Raw genomic sequence first — 17,160 nt, forward strand, 5'->3', positions numbered from 1 at the left:
GGGGTGAGGGGGCATTTAAAGGAAGGCCTGTCCTGAAGTCTCCAGTGAAAATGGGTCATTCTCAGACAGGAGGATTTCGCACCCCTTGAGATAAGCGCATCCCAGACCATGTCCGGTTCAGAACCGGCACCCACTGTCATTCTGAGGTTTCCCTCCGCGTCGCCCCTGCAGGGAGGCAGACCACCGCCGCACGATGTGCCCTGTGCGAATCTGAACACACAGGGAGTGGTGCTCTCTCTGCTCTCAGGCCACCTAACAGTTTGTCCTAGGCTGCTTCCTAAGGACGACAGGGCCCGGCCCGGGGACACACCTGTCTCTGCTGCACATCGCACCTGCTAGGAGACCCTCTGAGCGGGGATTCAGAGGCGGGGGCTGCGCCCCCCACGCGCCCGGGGACACCGCCACCAACCAGGACCGGTCCTACCGCAGAACCGAACGAGAACGTTCCCGAAAATGTCCTCGCTTCCGGTGGGCGGACCGGGACACGAGGAAGCCTTGCCTTCCAAATGTGTCCTTCGGACAAACTGCTCTTTCCTCCTAGAAGGGACGGGGACGGGGGAAATGTGCTGTCCATTGGGCCTGCAGGAGAACTGTGTGTTTCTCCACCGCCGGGGAGCTGCCGAAACCATCTCCTCCGTGTGCACGTGGTACATCTCCACATGCATGTGCATGTGTGTGTGTACACATGCGCAGACACACACCTGTAACTATACAGACATGCACATGCCATGATGTCAAACCGCGCGTCCATGGGCACCGCCTTAAGAAACAAGGATACCCCTGGACATTTCTGTGGTGGAGGTGGCCCGGGCCCACGGCATCACTGCACACTGAAAACACGCTAGGACGTGAGCAGTGGGCAGCCTGGGACATTTCCAAACGGGAACACGCAGCAGGTCTGAAGCAGCAAGGGCTGGCGGAAGGGAAATAGCTGCGCTCCCGCGAGGAAAGCCGCCGGCCCCGGTTTCCGCCACTGAGGCCACCAAGAGCTTCCTGCGACCGACCCAAGGCGGGTCTCGGGAAAAACCGGAACACGACGGCCCGTCGTGGGGACGCCTTCACGTTCAGCAGGAGGGTGCGTGCACTTTTACACAGGTGAAGTCGTGGGCAGAGCACAGCAGCAGCCGTTTCCATGAAGGAAAGGGGAACTATAAATACGAGAGCGTCCCCGGAAGATCTCTCGGGGTATAGGACGAAATATATTAGAAAGCAGCCCAGAAAACCAATTGCGTTTCTGCAAAGCCATGAAAATCTGGACACCAGGCTCCTGCCCTGGGTCGGGCCGGGTTTACATGTGGCTCACGCATCATCACCGACGGACTGAACTCTTGTCGGTCTTCCTATGAGAGAAAGCCTACAGTATTTAAGGGGGGAGCGCTTTCACAGGTGCGTAAACCTGGTGCCTTTCAGGTTAAATGTTTCAGTGAAAAGCCACATGTCACCTGGCTGGTGTAGCTCAGTGGATTGAGCGCCGGCCTGTGCACCAGACAATCACAGTTCGATTCCCAGTCAGGGCACCTGCCTGGGTTGCAGGCCAGTTCCCGGCAGGGGCCAGTTCCCAGCAGGGGATGCACAAGAAGCAACCATACATTGATGTTTCTCTTCCTCTCTCCTTCCCTTCCCCTCTAAAGATAAATGAATAAAATATTTTTTTTAAAAAACCCCACATGTCATAAAAATCATCTTAGGCAACACTTGAATAAATAGGGCCCGAAAACTGGATCGTCTGAGTTGGCTTTGCAAATCCAATCCATAACTTAATGGAACGCTTTCATTGAGTCACACCAGGCTTTGTTTGTGCGTGGATTGTGCACCGGCGCCGTGGATTTGTTCCGAGACGTTGCCGCTCGCACAGAACGCAGGGAAACGCGTGTGTGGAGAGGAAGCCCGCAGGCGGCTTCGTCTTCATGGCCTGCGCCCTGCGGTGTCCCACCGGCCTCAGGGAAGGAGACAGGCTACCTGGGAGACGGCAGGGCCGTGGGAAGGAACAGCTGTGCTTCTCCAAGGTCGAGGCGAGACCCCAAGTTCGACCAGCAGGCTGGCACCTGCGCTCACACGCCTCTTCGAGCAGGTTAGTGTCTTTCTGGGAGGGACTTGTGATGGTGGGGATGGCGGTACTTCAGGGGGGGCCCTGCGGACAGACAGGAGACACCGGCCGGTCATTTCGCCTCCTACGATCGGTCTTGAACTTGAAAGGACGCACCCAGGGCCGTTTACTCTCCCTTCCTGCAGTCTCTCTCCTTCCTCCCTCCTCTATGGTATAAAACCATAAACCCCGAGAAGAAAAACGGCTCCCTCCCTCAAGCTCGCCCTTTGTATAAGCTGACATTGCCTTACTCGCTTCAGGACGGCTTAAGAGCTACCGAAGGCTCTCATCCATAGTTCCCACGTAAATAGTGCCAGGGCCGCCTCCCTCAGCCCGTCGGCGGGGGAAGGACCGTGACCCTCGGCCACAGGGATAGCTGTCGATTTTCTTCAAATTCTAAATGTAAAACGGAATCGGGGCCGACTCCATCCGCCACTTTTTTTTTTTTAAATCAGAAGTTAAACTAGGGTGACTTCTCCATTATTTTACCAACACACAAAGCTGTAGATGCGGCCTTTTGAACTTATTTTTTTTTATCCTAGCCCAAGGACATGCTTCGAGGGGAGAAGGGCAGGAGAGGAAGAAGGAGAGAAATATCTGTGGGAGGCGCCTCTCTCACACCCGACTGGGGATCGAACCCACAACCTGCGCATGCGCCCTGACCGGGAATCAAACCCACGACCTTTCAGTTTACTGCATGATGCTCCAACCAGCTGAGCCACTGGGGCTCGAGACGTGGCGTTTTACATTTCAGCTGGATACAAATAAACAAAACACGTCTTTCAACAATCAGCCCGAGGCTAACAGTTTTTGTACCGCAGGTAACACTTTCTTCAAAGAAAATGGTACTGGATTCAGCGAGACTGATTGGGGTCACGGTCTGAAGAGAACTCATGTGAGGTGTTCCACTATAATGTGAGGATGATAAGAAAGTAAGGGCATTAGCCAAGGATCGTAGCCCACATCGCCCCTTTTGAAAATAGGAATTTTGGAAAAATTGCCGATGGATAGGATTTTAGATTTTTTTTCCACATGCATTTATGGCTTGAAAGAGAAGGACACGGCATGCATTATACACAAAATCAATGGAAGGAGAAAAGAAAGAAAGGGAGGAAGAGAAGGAGGGGGGGAGGGAGGGAGGGAGGGAGGGGCAGTGGGAATCCAGCCTCACGACTTCTGCTAAACTAACGTCTGGCAGGCGGAGGGCAATGGGGAGGAAGAGCTCTCAGACACAGAGGACCCCGTGGCCCGGGACCCTGCTCTGATTTGGGGGAGCTTTCTGCCCTGCCTGCTCTCGGTCAGAAGACATGGCGGGCTCTTACTGTGCGCCGGCGGGTCGGGCGTCCGGAACGTCCGGATGGTGGCGGGCCCTTCCCCGCCTGTGGTCAGCACCTGCACCTCCAGCCGGTACAGGGTGGACGGCCGGAGGTTGGTCACCGTGAGGACGTCATGGTCCTGAGGGGACACGAGACGAGAGGCGGGTCAGACCGTTGGAGAAACAGCACAGCCAGGGATGCGTATTTGGGGACTGTCCCTCCCCCCGACCACTGCAGGGTAGTGGGGACACTATGGCTCCTAGATGTGTCCATTGTGCATTGTGTGGGCAGCCAGCGCCGTCCCTGGTGGCCCGAGACCCTGCGCAGAGCCCCGCCGTGTGAGGTACCAGGTCTCTGGGTTCACCACGCCATTCACCCCTATCACCAGTCTTTCCCACGGTCTCCCGTCTCCGCGGCCACAGGCCGCGATGTGAACGCTCCATCGTCCCGATTTCTGTGCACGAGCCAACCGTTCCCCTTGGAAGGCACAGTACCTGCCAGGGCCCAGGGCTGCACATTCTTCCAAGGGGAGGGCTCACTAAAACCTAACCCGTCTACAGAACAACGGCTTTCTCATTCCGTGGACTCTTTGCTTCTGGGGTTTCAGTTGTTTCGCTTTTCTTCCCTTTTTTTTTGCAACGGGACTAGGACATGGTGAGGGCATTTGGAAAGAGGGCCCGAGCCCACACGCGGGGACTTTTATTTCCGAGCCAAGGAATGACGCGTCCTGGAAGACGGGACGTATTGGAACGGGACAAATGAGGGGCAGCAAGAAGCTTGCTTGGAGCTGTTCTCTCCCCAATTAACACTTCTCACTGAGCATGTCCGCTTGGCCTAGAGGGACGGGGGGCCAACAAAGTCCGGAGAAAGGGGGACGCGACGTGTCTCCAGTGTAGACGGGGCCAGTTCTCTATAGAACGCAGACGGAAGTTTATTCGACTCAGAGTGACATTATTTATTGTCCGCTCACTTGCAACATATAAAGCGTTGACAAGGAGAGAAGGCAGAACTCAGGACTGTGGCGCACGGTGACAGAGCAGACCCTGCCGGTCACTGGGCGTGAGCAGTGTGGACGGGGAAGCGGAGGGCACCTACCGCGGGCAGGATCTGGGACTGGGAGATGAGGCTGTTGGGCAGGCTGTTCTGCCTGCTCTCCGTCGTCACCTCTGCCCACGTCACCTGGAAGCCGGTCCTGGGTGGAGAGAGGCTGGCCTTGGCCATCTTCCAAGAGAAGTGGCCCGTGACGTTCGCATCCCGGATGGCGAAGGAAGCGGACAGGTTCTCCGGCTTGGCCAGCACTTTGGGGAGGACATGACCTGGGGGGATTCAAGGAGGAAGAGCAGGATCAGGTCCCCGGGGATGGAGCGGAAGTGGCCCCTGTCTGATGCGCCGGGCGGCAGTGCCGGGCAGCCCATCTGCGGAGCAGGCAGAAGCTACGTGACCTCGGTGGTCCCTCAGAGCAGCTTCAGGCGCTCAGCTCTGTCCTGTGCGGGCAGTGGGTGAGCAGGACCGCCCTCCCCGTGCGGCTTTCCTGCCAAGTGCTTCTAACAACCCCTTTGGGGCTCGTTTTTAGAATCTGGCTGTGTGGATGGGCGTCGAGGAGGAACTCTGAAATCTGGCCAGGCTTGGCCATTTCCTACAGAATGGACGTGACCGCAACCGAGAGGGGAGATACTGAAGTTATTACGAGTCACCAGGGAGGCTGAGGGGACCCAGGGCATCGCANGTCAGGTCCCCGGGGATGGAGCGGAAGTGGCCCCTGTCTGATGCGCCGGGCGGCAGTGCCGGTCAGCCCATCTGCGGAGCAGGCAGAAGCTACGTGACCTCGGTGGTCCCTCAGAGCAGCTTCAGGCGCTCGGCTCTGTCCTGTGCGGGCAGTGGGTGAGCAGGACCGCCCTCCCCGTGCGGCTTTCCTGCCAAGTGCTTCTAACAACCCCTTTGGGGCTCGTTTTTAGAATCTGGCTGTGTGGATGGGCGTCGAGGAGGAACTCTGAAATCTGGCCAGGCTTGGCCATTTCCTACAGAATGGACGTGACCGCAACCGAGAGGGGAGATACTGAAGTTATTACGAGTCACCAGGGAGGCTGAGGGGACCCAGGGCATCGCAGAGGCCTGGAGAGGTTGTCCTCGCGGCAGACGAGGCCTTTCTCAGGACAGCGGGATGGAGGGGAAGGGGTGGGGTGTGGACGATGTGGATGGCCAGCCCACACAGCAAGGAGCAGGGTGAAAACAGAATCACTCCCGTAAAGCACACCCAAACACAAGCAGTCTACTGGCGTCAGTCTCCGCACCTAGAGGGACCACGTGGCCCCGCAAAGGGTGTCTTTGCAACACTGTAACCATCACGGAATAATGCGTCACACGTATATATGCATTACTCCGTAGTGGTTACAGTGTTGCGCCCGTTTGTAGATGTTGCATTAATGCCTACACGGAACCTCCACACGGGGCTGTCACCTGGCCATTCGGACACCGGGGTACTTTCTGTCCGGGGGTGCTGTGAAAGCCCATGGGGTACGCCTGCGGAGTGGCCGACGCCGTGGCTGGGTGCTCGGAAGCCCCAGTCCGACACACCTGCGTGTCCGTGCCCGGGGCAGCTGGCATGCCCGCGGCTTTTCCCCTTCAGCGCGGCGCAGGGCGGCGTCCTGAAGAAGACCGTCTGTGCCTTCGAGCGCCCCTGTGGCCCCGCGGGCTGCACGGTGACCTGATACTTGCAGGAAAATGATAGATCTTGCAGAATTATATAGTTTTCCTAGAGCAGGAGAGAGGAGTGTGGAGGCAGTGAGTGTCACTAGGGATAGAGGAAACATTGGCAGGAGATAAGATTGGCTCCAACAAGGACATCTGCCTACACACACACGGAGTGGCTTTTATGACAAGGACAAAGGAGACTCTGCCCGCGCTTAGATGAGCTACTCCTGGGAAGCCACCTCCCTGGCCGGACCCGCCGGGCAGAATGAAACAGAATCGTGGGAGTCGGCATCAGAGCAGCCACGGGGAACCTCGGCGCCTGCGTGGATGGAGCCAGGAAGCCCTCAGACCCACTCGGTATTTCCTGAGCCCCCAGTGCTCCCTGAGACATCTGTACTCGGGCCCTGCTGCTGGGCAGACGTGGAATGAGCTACCAAGTTCGGGAGTGGACAGGCGAAAGGCAGGATTTTCCAATCTCCATCGCGTCGCTGATTCCAGAGCGAGTGTGGGAGTTGGACGCAGCCATGGGCCAGACCACAGACCCGCATCCCTTGGGGCGGTGTTGTGCTCAGACCGCGGGAGTGCGGCAGCCGTTTGGAACAGAGCGGCCTGGCCGCGGACTCACCTGCGTCGTGGCCGACGAGGACTCCGGCCCGGCGGTCCCGTTGTGCGCACAGGCCTCGGGGAGCCACCGCACGTGGTAACGACTCACGCCGGCATCTGCAAGGTCAGACACGGCACAGAAACCACAGTCAGGAGTCTCATTCCACTCGGCGCCGTGCTCCCAACACTGGGCGGCATGAACAGCGAGGAGGAAACCCGAGTTCTGCAGGGGGTCCCCAAGTGTGCCCACCGACCAGAGAGGGCACACGGGGGGCCCCACCTCCTGGGTATCGTTTCGTTATATGTGTCTTTTTTTTCTAATGATCACCCGAGGATTTGCTGATTGCTTTGACAGAGAGAGGAGAAGGGAGGGGTGGGGAGACATCAACTTCAGGGATGAGGGTCGATTGGTTGTTTGCTGTTTCCACCGTGACCAGGGACCAAACCCATAGCCTCTGGGTTTACAGGACAACGCTCCCACCGACCGAGGCTCCAGCGATGCCTTGAGAATAACCTAGGCGTGGTGTCCTTGGTGAGTCCGTTCCTCCAAGACCAGACGGCACTCAGACGCAGGCGTCGTCATTGCCCCCCACCGGGGAGTCCACGCTGTGAGTCTCAGAACCTGACACTTTTCTGATGAAGGTGATAGAGAGGCTCTTGAACCCCCACCAGGCCAGGGAGCGCCAGCCGTTCACGGGGAACCCCCCCACCCCATCACCACTGTGCAGGCCCTCTCATCAGAGCGGATGAGGGGCACGACTCCCGGCCCCCACAACCCCGTGTCCTTGCCCTTCTCGGTCACAACTGTGTGCTGTTCTGCCGGCCTCGCCCTGCCTGCACTTCAGCATGGCCTGCACTTGGCAATGGCATCCAGGTCGACGCACCGTCTTCGAGACCCCCGGCTGTGACGCATCTTCACGCACGCCCGCAGCAGCCGTGCTCTCCGGGGCTCACCCAGGACGCGGGCACCTGGAGGATCATTCTCCCAGCAGTCCCGGTGACAAAACCGCTGTGGTTATGGAAATAGCAGACCCCGCGTGTGACCTCTGGGGCCGACGCAGGGTGGGGCTCCTGGGAGTCTGTGCTCACGTTTTTGTCCGTCGGTCAATACGCCGTCGCATTTGCTGTAGGCTTCGGTCGTAGCAATCTTTACACAATCTCCACCTCTCATCGATTCGTGCACGCACGCACCCTGAGTGCTACACACAGCCCCTCCCAAAGGACACCACTGAAGCGCCGTTCCCGTGACAGGATAGGCAGAAGTGACTTGCGCTCTGTTTTCAACATGATTTCAGTTATGGGCATTTCAAGAAAATAAACCCGTCACTCAAAACGGCAGTTGCAGGGCACACTACCGGACACGCTGCCTGCTGCGGAGGCAAGATCGGCCTCCTAGGAAGGAAGAGAGGGGGATCGCTCAGTCGCCCTGAAGGGTACCATTTCGGCCGCGGCGGCTGCTGATCTCAAAGGGCGATAGAGACCCCTGGGTGTGAGAGGTGCAGAAGAGCAAGGTTTGCATTTCGTTTTATTTTATTACTGGGTCATCACTCGAGGATGTTTTTCTTAGAGAATGAGCACCAGAGAGAGAGAGAGGAGGAGAGAGGGAGGAAAACATCGATGTGCGAGAGAAATGCCTATTGGTTGCCTCCGTGTGTGCCGCCCGCCCCCTGGGGACGAAACCCACAACCCAGGGGGGTGTGTCCTCACCGGGGTCCAAACCCACACCCTCTTGCTGCACAGATGACACGCCAACCCACAGGGCCACCCGGCTGGGGCAGAATGGCCGGGCATCTGACAAAAGCCAGCGTTCTGTCCAGCTGCTCTCCTCCCCCCCCGCATCGATGCCGTGGTTCTACACCAGCTTCCCGAGGACACTCCCCTGGCTGGGAGCATTAAAGTCGGCGGCAAGCAGACGGGGCCCTGGGCATACCTTCCGTCTTCTTCCAGTACACCTTGACCTGCAGCTGGCTGTCCTGGTAGAAGGGCGCTCCGATCTCCAGCAGGCGAGGGGGACGGCGGCCCTGAAGGGCGGCCTGCGCCCGCACCACGCCCTTCCTGCTCTTCCCGGGGTGTCCTGCAACAAAGCACAGCGCTCCGGTTGCCTCGTGACAAAGAATCATGAGCCCTGCTGCAGGTTTCAGGAAACGTAACTTCCCGGGGACTCCTTCCTACTCGCCGCCTACATCCTCAAGGCCGATGTGAGGGCCCTGCAGCTTCTGCTCTGGGAATGCCCTCGCCTGCCAAATACGCCGCGAGACCCACAGTCCTAACAGATGTGACCCCCCGAGTTCCTGAGGGGATTCACTGCATTCACGAGGCTTGAAGGAGGCTCACACTTAAACAACAGGCATAGACGGCATTTCTCATGGCACAGCTTTGGTGGCTGGGGAGGCAGTCAACCAAAGACAGTAAACACCATCTCGTGAAAACGGTACAGAGAGCTCCTCGCAGAAGTACCATCAGCAGCCACCCATCCCGGGAACCCAGCTGTCAGTGGAAAGACAGTTCAGGTTTGTGACGGGAGCCGTCAAGGGCAGAAGTTCCATCCACCCGGTGGCTTCCAGAGTGGCCTCAGCAGCCAGCAGCCAAGCTGGGTGCTGGTCACAGAGCGGCCCATGAAATATTAAGACATGTAAAAAGATGCTCAATACCGCTGGGCCTCAGAAAGACGCGAATTAGAACCACCCTGAGATACCACTTCACACCGGTGAGAGTGGCCATCATGAACACATCAGCCCACAACAAGTGTTGGCGAGGACGTGGAGAAAAGGGGACCCTCGTGCACTGTGGGTGGGAACGCAGGCTGAGGCAGCCACGGTGGACAGCAGAATGGAGTTCCCACAAAAAATATTCAGAGATGACACTGCCTTTCGACCCAGCAATTCCACTGCTGGGAATACATCTGAGAAAAAAACCCAAAACACCAATTCAAAAGAATATACGCCTCCCCAGTGGTTTGTGGTGTTGCTGGCAAAATAGTGAAGTCTTGAAAGCAACTAAGTGGGCATCAGCAGACAGACAAGTGGATAAAATCCTCAGCCACGAAAGAAAACTCCACGGCAACCATCCGTGAGACTGGGGAAGGGATACAGGGCTCCTTCCCTCCTTCGTTCATTCCGTAGACATTGAGTGAGCGCGCCCTAGGTGCCAGGCGCGGAGCTGGGGGCTGGCGACGTTACGCTTTTCACCCGAGGGCTGGTAAGACAGTGGAGGGGATGTGTGCCGCTGGCGAGGTCAGGACCGCCCTGAAGGGACCAGGCCGGCTCTCTGGGAGCGGGGCTGGGAGAGAAGGAGCTGCCCAGGGCCCAGCGGCCTGTTCCCCGCCCTTCAGAAATGAGGAGCCAGCATCCCGCACGGGGCTGTTCTGCCGCGAGCTGGGGTGCCTTGGGAAAGGTGAGACCGGGTGGGCACGATGACTAGTTTTCCGGTGGGTCTTTTCCTACTGTCCACTCCCCCCCCCTCCCCTTTGGGACATGCTTCACTGCTGGGACCGCTGGGCTCCTGGGTCACTCCATTTCCTCTTCCTGTGGCCAAGGTCAAGGGAAGGAAAGCCCTCTTGGGCCCTCCCATGTCTTCCCAGTCTGAAACGACCGTTTTCCCCTTTCATTTGTTCTTCCAGGGACCTGTGAGTGGATTTATTTTCACCTCCCCGGGATGCCCACGGCCTTGCTCAGGAACACCCATGAGGCAGTTGCTTAATACGGTACGTAGGAGACGAAATAAATGGAGACAGCTGCGGGTTGACGTGTCGAGAGCCAGCACAGCTGTCTGCTGAGGGCGCCTCTTCCTCGGCTGTAGCAGAGGCGATGACGCCCCGTGCCAGGTGAGCTGCGGCTGGCCTCTGGTGCGCACGCTGAGCTCTGCCCGCATCGCGTGCAAACTCACGGAGCCGTTCGAAGGAACAGAGCGGGGCTTCGCACCTCCTCGGGGACGGCCGGCGTGCACACGGTTTGGGCCCTGTGCGTTGCACCGTCGGCCAACACGGCCACCGTCCGGACAGCCGAACAGCAGCCACCGGTGAGGGTGCCGTGTGCCTCCCGCCTTCTATTTATAAACGCAGGGGGAGGGGCTGGATGTGGCCTGTCGGCCGCTGTTTGCTGATGCCCAAAAGAGAGGAATCGGCAGGCACGTGTTAAAGAGCCAACAATGTTGAGACGTGGGTGCAGGGTCACCCGGCTGACGCGGCCACGAAGCGGGGACGGCCTCCCAGGGCCAGCCGGGGTCCTGTGTCTCTTCCCCTGTCACCCTGCCGCTGCCTCCTGTTAGAAGTCGGGTGGCGTCTTGCAGGGGTCAACGTTAAGGATAAGAACACAGTCCCCGAGGGTCTCAAACCGCTCCCTTCCCCACCGCCCGGGGCTGGAATTGCAGGGTTGGAAATCCTAAGACTCTCGTGCTGTGTGAATTCCCAGCGGCCCTCGGAGAGAGAGCAGGGGAAGCTGGGCGGGGGTGGTACACGGATGAGAAATGGGTTACGGAGGCATTTCTGAAGGAGCTGAGCAGTCTGCCTCCCTGGGAGGCTGAGAGGAAGGGGGAGAGGTGAGGACGGATGGGGAGACGATGCCCGATGTCCAGTCGGGGGGAACCGAGGGGCTTGAGGAAAACCTGCATCAGCCGCCTGCTCTTCCTTCCACCACCCATCCGGGGACCTCACCGAGAGCAAGCGGACGCCTACATTAGTCAGGTCCGTAGTTAGAATCCTTTAGGTGACATAGTTCACACAGGTGTCTGCCTAACTGAGAAACACTTACTAGGGGGAAGGGTTCTTCGCCCAAAGGCGGTGTGCGGTTCAGGGGTTTGCTCCACACTGCCACGGGGTTCCCCAGGACTGCGGGTCTCACGCGGGTCGGGCTCCGCCCCCAAGGCCGCCTCCCCCACCCCACGCACGTGAGACAACACTTCCAAGCGCAGGTTACAGCTGGGGCTGGGACAGACAGGCCGTAGAGATCACAGGTCCCCAGACCCTTCCTCGGGCTCCAGCCATGCGCTGGAGCGGCTCACGGAGCTCAGAGAAATGCATACCTTTACTACAAAGGAGGCACAGCACAGCTCCGTGTCCATCCTGGGCACCCCACTCTCCCCACATCTCACGGGCTCACCAGCCCCAGACTCTGCAACCCCACCCTGGCGTTCTCATGGGGACTCCATGACACAGGCCTGATTAGCCTTGGTCCTGGGAGATTCTCCCCATAGCCAGCCCCTCTGGCCTCCCCAGAAAGGGGTGGGGAGAGGGAGCAAAAGTGCCGACCCGCTGACCCCACAGTGGGGCGGCCCGCTCCCGTCCTTGTTGCCTCCAGAAGTCAGCTCGTTGCCACAACCGAAGGCCCCTTCGCCCGTCTCCAACTTAGGACATCCTGAGTGTTTTCGGAGCTCGTGTCCCGAAAGCATGACCAAAGGCCACACACATATTATATTAGTGGTTCTGAATCAGAACATGACCGACCACCTGTACTGAGCCCGGGCACTGTCCCGGCCCAGGGCAGGACACTGGAGTAGATGCTGGACACTCTGGTAGCCTTCAGGGTTCACAGAATCGAGCTGCCCTGCTGTGCCCTCAGATGTCAGAATTTTGAGGAGATTTACAGGTTGAGAGACAGAGGCATGGGATTTTCTGTCCGGGCCATTCTTACCTCACAAAGGTAGAAGGATATTCCAGCTACAGGGACCACTCTAAAGCCCGTGGAACCTGTCAACTGTGGAAACACCCCCTCACGTGCCCCCCAAAGCAACGTGCATTTCCACCAAGACCGGGCTGGGCCTTTCTTCCCTTAAGGCGCCGTTCCGTGAAAGCGCCCGGCCTTCGCCCCACAGGACTGTTTAGTAGTAAAACACCCATCTACTGGTGCCCGGCGCACCCGGGAGGGCGTCATTCACAAAGTCATTTCTAGGCTGGCATTTAGGGTTCTGCCTCCTGTGACGTGTACGGTCTGCCCCTCGCTGATGCCGTAAAGTAGCCATTACTCCTCATTTCCCGGTGGTTCGCGACGGAATACAGTGTCCCTGGACAAGTCCCACCCTTGTGTTTACGAGACCGTGTATCAGCCCAGGGCTGGAAAACCCTGAAGTGAGTTCGGCTCCATCGTGCGGGCCCCTGTGCAGGGCGGGCCCCTTCTGCAAGCCCCCCGAGCCCTGAGTGCTGTGTGTTCTGACAGGGCCTTGGTGCCCCGACTTCTGTTTTTTAGTTTCCCGTTATTAGGTTTCTGATCCGTGTGAGCGGAGTCTGTTCTTCCTTACAACAGAATGGGCTCTGTCAGGCTAAGAGGATTAGAATGTGACGTAGACACTAAGAATGAACCTAAGGCAGGAGGGGTGGCTGAGGCTGTGGGTAGGCGGGGAGTAAGTTGGTTGAGGCTGCAGGAAGGAGGGGAAGAGTGAGTAAGAGTTTGCACACGCCCATGGGGCCATGCTAGGGGTGACCACAGGCTCATGCACCATGGAAGAATGGACGGGGGTGGACACTCTGAGTGACACGAGAGTTCGGTCTCGTGGACGCCGTTTTCTGAGCAGGGGAGAGGTGGGCGAGCCCCCCCCCCCCGTGTGGAGTCCCCACAGTGATGTGGAAAAGGGAGGGTGCTGCCCCTCACCCCGCGGAGGATGGGAGTCGGGGAGGGTCCATGTCCTCTGCCAGGGCAGACTGTTTCACACACATCGTGGGTCACGGTGACGGGGGCGGGGGAAGGTTCCTGATCTCGGCTGAGAGGCCGGGAGGAGAAGGGCTCGGCGAGCTCGCGGAGCCGCGTGTCGGAGAAAGCGTGCGGACAGAACCACCAGCTCAGAGGTGACGCTGGTTTTGTAAGAGAGAGGGGACCGGGGCCCCTAAAGGGAGAGGGGGTGGGTCCCACACAGAACGTGAGCTGAGGGACAAAGGGGGGGGTCCAAAGAGCTGCCTTTGGGAGAGACAGGAGGGACAGGGTGGAGCCACGAGGGAACCCGGTGAATCGGAAGGCACTTACTGTTGCTGGCCGCGTGCGAGGGGGTGAAGCGCAGGGCGACCTTGGCGCTCTTGAGGCGCGTCTGGCCCCAGTAGGCGATGGCCTGCAGCTCCGCCGTGTACTCCCAGTCCGGCTGCAGTCCGTCCAGGACCACGGAGCTCTGAGTCTGCCAATGGGAGACACACACAACGCCCTTCAGAGGCCCCCTCCAGGCCCCCCGGCTCCTCTCTCTACTGGCTTTCCCCTTCTCTAAGCTCACACGGGTCTCATGCTGAACACCCCAAAATCCGGTTTAGCTCTGGCTCAAGGTACGTTTCATCGAGAGGCCAACACATGGTTTTTGGAGATAGTGTTCCCAACCCTCCGGAGTGGCAAGGGCAACGAATAATTCTGACGACGCCCCTCTCCGGAGTCCACCTCGCAGAGAAAGCGGGGGGCGGCTGTCAGAAATGAAGTCAGCCCCCACAGAGGCTCCGCTCCCTCGGCTCCTTCCTGGGAACGTCGTAAACAGGCCTCACTGCGGGGCTTTGATAGTTGCCTCGAATCCCCTGTGAGCGCATGTCTGCCCAGTGGAGAAGGACAGCGTCAGCCTGGTGAAATGTGCTCATGTTTCCCTGCCGTTTTCTCTGATAATATCAGCACTCCTCCGAGTTTCTTTGTCTTTCAGGCTTCGGGACTCCCGCAAACGGCGCCGACCCCTCTTCCTTTCGGGTGAGGGTTCTGCTTGGGTTGCGTATCTCTCTCCGTGAACGGCCACCTTCAAACAAGGAAACTAAAAGCCACTCTACAAAGAGCATTTCCTTGGAAACCTCTCCTCGTGGTTGCCAAGGACATTGGGACGAGCTCTTGGGGAACGAAAAGCCGCGGATTCCCAGAAGGAGAACTCTGTGATTTCTCAAATTCTTTGGCCTGTCCCGAATTCCTCACCCTAAGTCTCCTTGAGCGAAATGTTAGTGTTGGGAACATTAGTGATTCCCGTGACCTGCAGCAGCCTGTCTCTTGTAGATCCCAAAGTAGGTCACGTTCATGGGGTGGTGATCGATGATGGTCTGCGTTACTCTGCACCCATTAACAACCCAAACTAACTTTGCTGGTCATGTCTCATCTAACTGGTATATCAAAGGAATAAACTGAAAACTTCCCTACTGGCTTCTTTTTTTTAAAGTTTTTTTGTTGTTTGTTTNAGAGGCTCCGCTCCCTCGGCTCCTTCCTGGGAACGTCGTAAACAGGACTCACTGCAGGGCTTTGATAGTTGCCTCGAATCCCCTGTGAGCGCATGTCCGCCCAGTGGAGAAGGACTGCGTCAGCCTGGTGAAATGTGCTCATGTGTCCCTGCCATTTTCTCTGTTAATATCAGCACTCCTCTGAGTTCCTTTGTCTTTCAGGCTCCGGGACTCCCGCAAACGGCGCCGACCCCACTTCCTTTCAGGTGAGGGTTCTGCTTGGGTTGCGTATGTCTCTCTGTGAACGGCCACCTTCAAACAAGGAAACTAAAACCCACTCTACAAAGAGCATTTCCTTGGAAACCTCTCCTCGTGGTTGCCAAGGACATTGGGACGAGCTCTTGGGGAACGAAAAGCCGCGGATTCCCAGAAGGAGAACTCTGTGATTTCTCAAATTCTTTGGCCTGTCCCGAATTCCTCACCCTAAGTCTCCTTGAGTGAAATGTTAGTGTTGGGAACATTAGTGACTCCCGTGACCTGCAGCAGCCTGTCTCTTGTAGATCCCAAAGTAGGTCACGTTCATGGGGTGGTGATCGAGGGTCTGCGTTACTCTGCACCCATTAACAACCCAAACTACCTTTGCTGGTCATGTCTCATCTAACTGGTATATCAAAGGAATAAACTGAGAACTTCCCTACTGGCTTCTTTTTTTAAAAGTTTTTTTGTTGTTTGTTTTTTTTAAAGATTTTATTTATTTATCCCTAGAGGGGAAGGGAAGGAGAGAGGGAGAGAAACATCGATGTATGGTTGCCTCTGGTGCGTCCCCTGCCGGGGACTGGCCCACAACCCAGGCATGGGCCCTGACTGGGAATCGAACCGCGATCGTCTGGTTCGCAGGCCCGCGCTCCATCCACTGAGCTACACCAGCCAGGGCCCTACTGACTTCTTGATGTTGCTTGGTTAGTAATGCACATGGCGTCTGGCAGTGTGTTATCATGTTGAGTCTTTCTTTAAATTCCGCTGACGGTGGTCCGGGCCAGGCAGCTCCGTCCCGATACACCAAGGTTGCAGGTTCAATCCCCGGTCAGCAGGGCACATACAAGAATCAACCGATAAACACGTAAGTGGAACAACAAATCTCTCTCTCTCTCTCTCAAATCAATCAATACATAGATTCTTGTGATGGCAGGGATCTCTTTGTAGATCAGTGTGTATTACCAACTATTATGTGCAAAGTCCATCGAAATCTATCAAAGATGCAACTGCCATTAAGTTTCCTAAAAATAAAACCCGAACAGGATCGCGGCTAAAAATCAGGGATGCCTTTTGAAGACGGATTTTATAATTCTGAACGGCACCACTCATGGAATCTTCAGGTCCAAAAATAAAATTTTTTTTTTTGGCTGTCCTTTCGGAAACACTTGCCAACATTAACTTACTTACGAGCCTGAACTTTAGAAATTCAGGGGGAAGGGGTTTAGGTCAGTGCTAGAACGACACGATCAGAGAGTGCGTGCCGAGAGGAAACCAATTCACTCCTTACACGCCAAGCATTTTGTAGGACATCGAATGTTCACTGTCCTGACATCTCCCCGCAGAAAGCGCTGCCCTGCAGATTTTATTTCTCGGCACCTGAGGAAACAGCCTTCCAAGCTCTTTTCCCCGGTGAGAGAAACATGTCGTCGGACGAGCACGCACTTCCTACACTCTCTCCTGTCCTGCTGATGACGTGACGATGAAAGCACCCTGCAACACAGAAGCCAGGGAGCTCCGCTCTCCCATCGCAAGGGCTCTCCCATAAACGAGGTCAACAGACCTACGTGTGAGGTGCGGCACCGTGGACCGTATCCTTTTCTACCACCAGACACATGAGATGAAGGTGAGTGTCGCTGCTTTTGTTTGTGGAGTTGAAATGGCCTTTTGGAAGTGAATAGGTCCGTGGACCCCATTCAGTGGGTTTCAGAGGCCAAACAGTTGGCACGGTGCTGCCTTCTGGACCTTCCTGGCTCTAAATGAGAGAGGCGGGACCCTGCGTGCCATCCACCTCCTCCCTTAGCTCCGCAGACGCCCCTGTCGAACCCTCCATCTGGAGGTCGAGTGTCCCGCTCCCGCAGGAAGACACCCCCCTTTCCCCGCCAGCTCTCACTTACCCCGTCCGTAGTCTTCCTCCGCTTCTTTTTCGTGGGGACGAGGGACTTGCCGCGGACGGTCCAGCTCCAGAACACTTTGTAGTGATGCACGGGGACGTCCACCTCCTCGGGGACGTCCCACACCAGGGTCACGGTCACCGTCCCGTCGCTGTGGGTGCTGGCGTTGGCGAGCCGCAGGTTGGCCGGAGCGGGAGGGGCGGTCGGGTCTGCAATCCCAGGGGG

General features: G+C 57.4%; 1 protein-coding gene across 1 annotated transcript in view; it reads right to left on the reverse strand.

Annotated features, from left to right (window-relative positions):
- Positions 1-1,621: 1,621 nt before the first annotated feature.
- Positions 1,622-17,160, reverse strand: part of ANOS1 (anosmin 1) — a 104,903-nt gene continuing 89,364 nt past the window's right edge. Inside the window, exons 7-14 of the mRNA XM_037027715.1 lie at positions 16,939-17,144; positions 13,647-13,791; positions 8,627-8,770; positions 6,719-6,813; positions 5,977-6,154; positions 4,498-4,718; positions 3,409-3,541; positions 1,622-2,131 (exon numbers count right to left, since the gene is read on the reverse strand). Coding sequence (XP_036883610.1) covers positions 2,073-2,131; positions 3,409-3,541; positions 4,498-4,718; positions 5,977-6,154; positions 6,719-6,813; positions 8,627-8,770; positions 13,647-13,791; positions 16,939-17,144 — 1,181 coding nt within the window. The 3' untranslated portion in view covers positions 1,622-2,072. The remainder of the gene's footprint in view (positions 2,132-3,408; positions 3,542-4,497; positions 4,719-5,976; positions 6,155-6,718; positions 6,814-8,626; positions 8,771-13,646; positions 13,792-16,938; positions 17,145-17,160) is intronic.

Source organism: Sturnira hondurensis, unplaced genomic scaffold (genome assembly GCF_014824575.4).
Source record: "Sturnira hondurensis isolate 20B ecotype Veracruz unplaced genomic scaffold, ASM1482457v3 Scaffold0019234, whole genome shotgun sequence".
NCBI lineage: Eukaryota > Metazoa > Chordata > Mammalia > Chiroptera > Phyllostomidae > Sturnira > Sturnira hondurensis.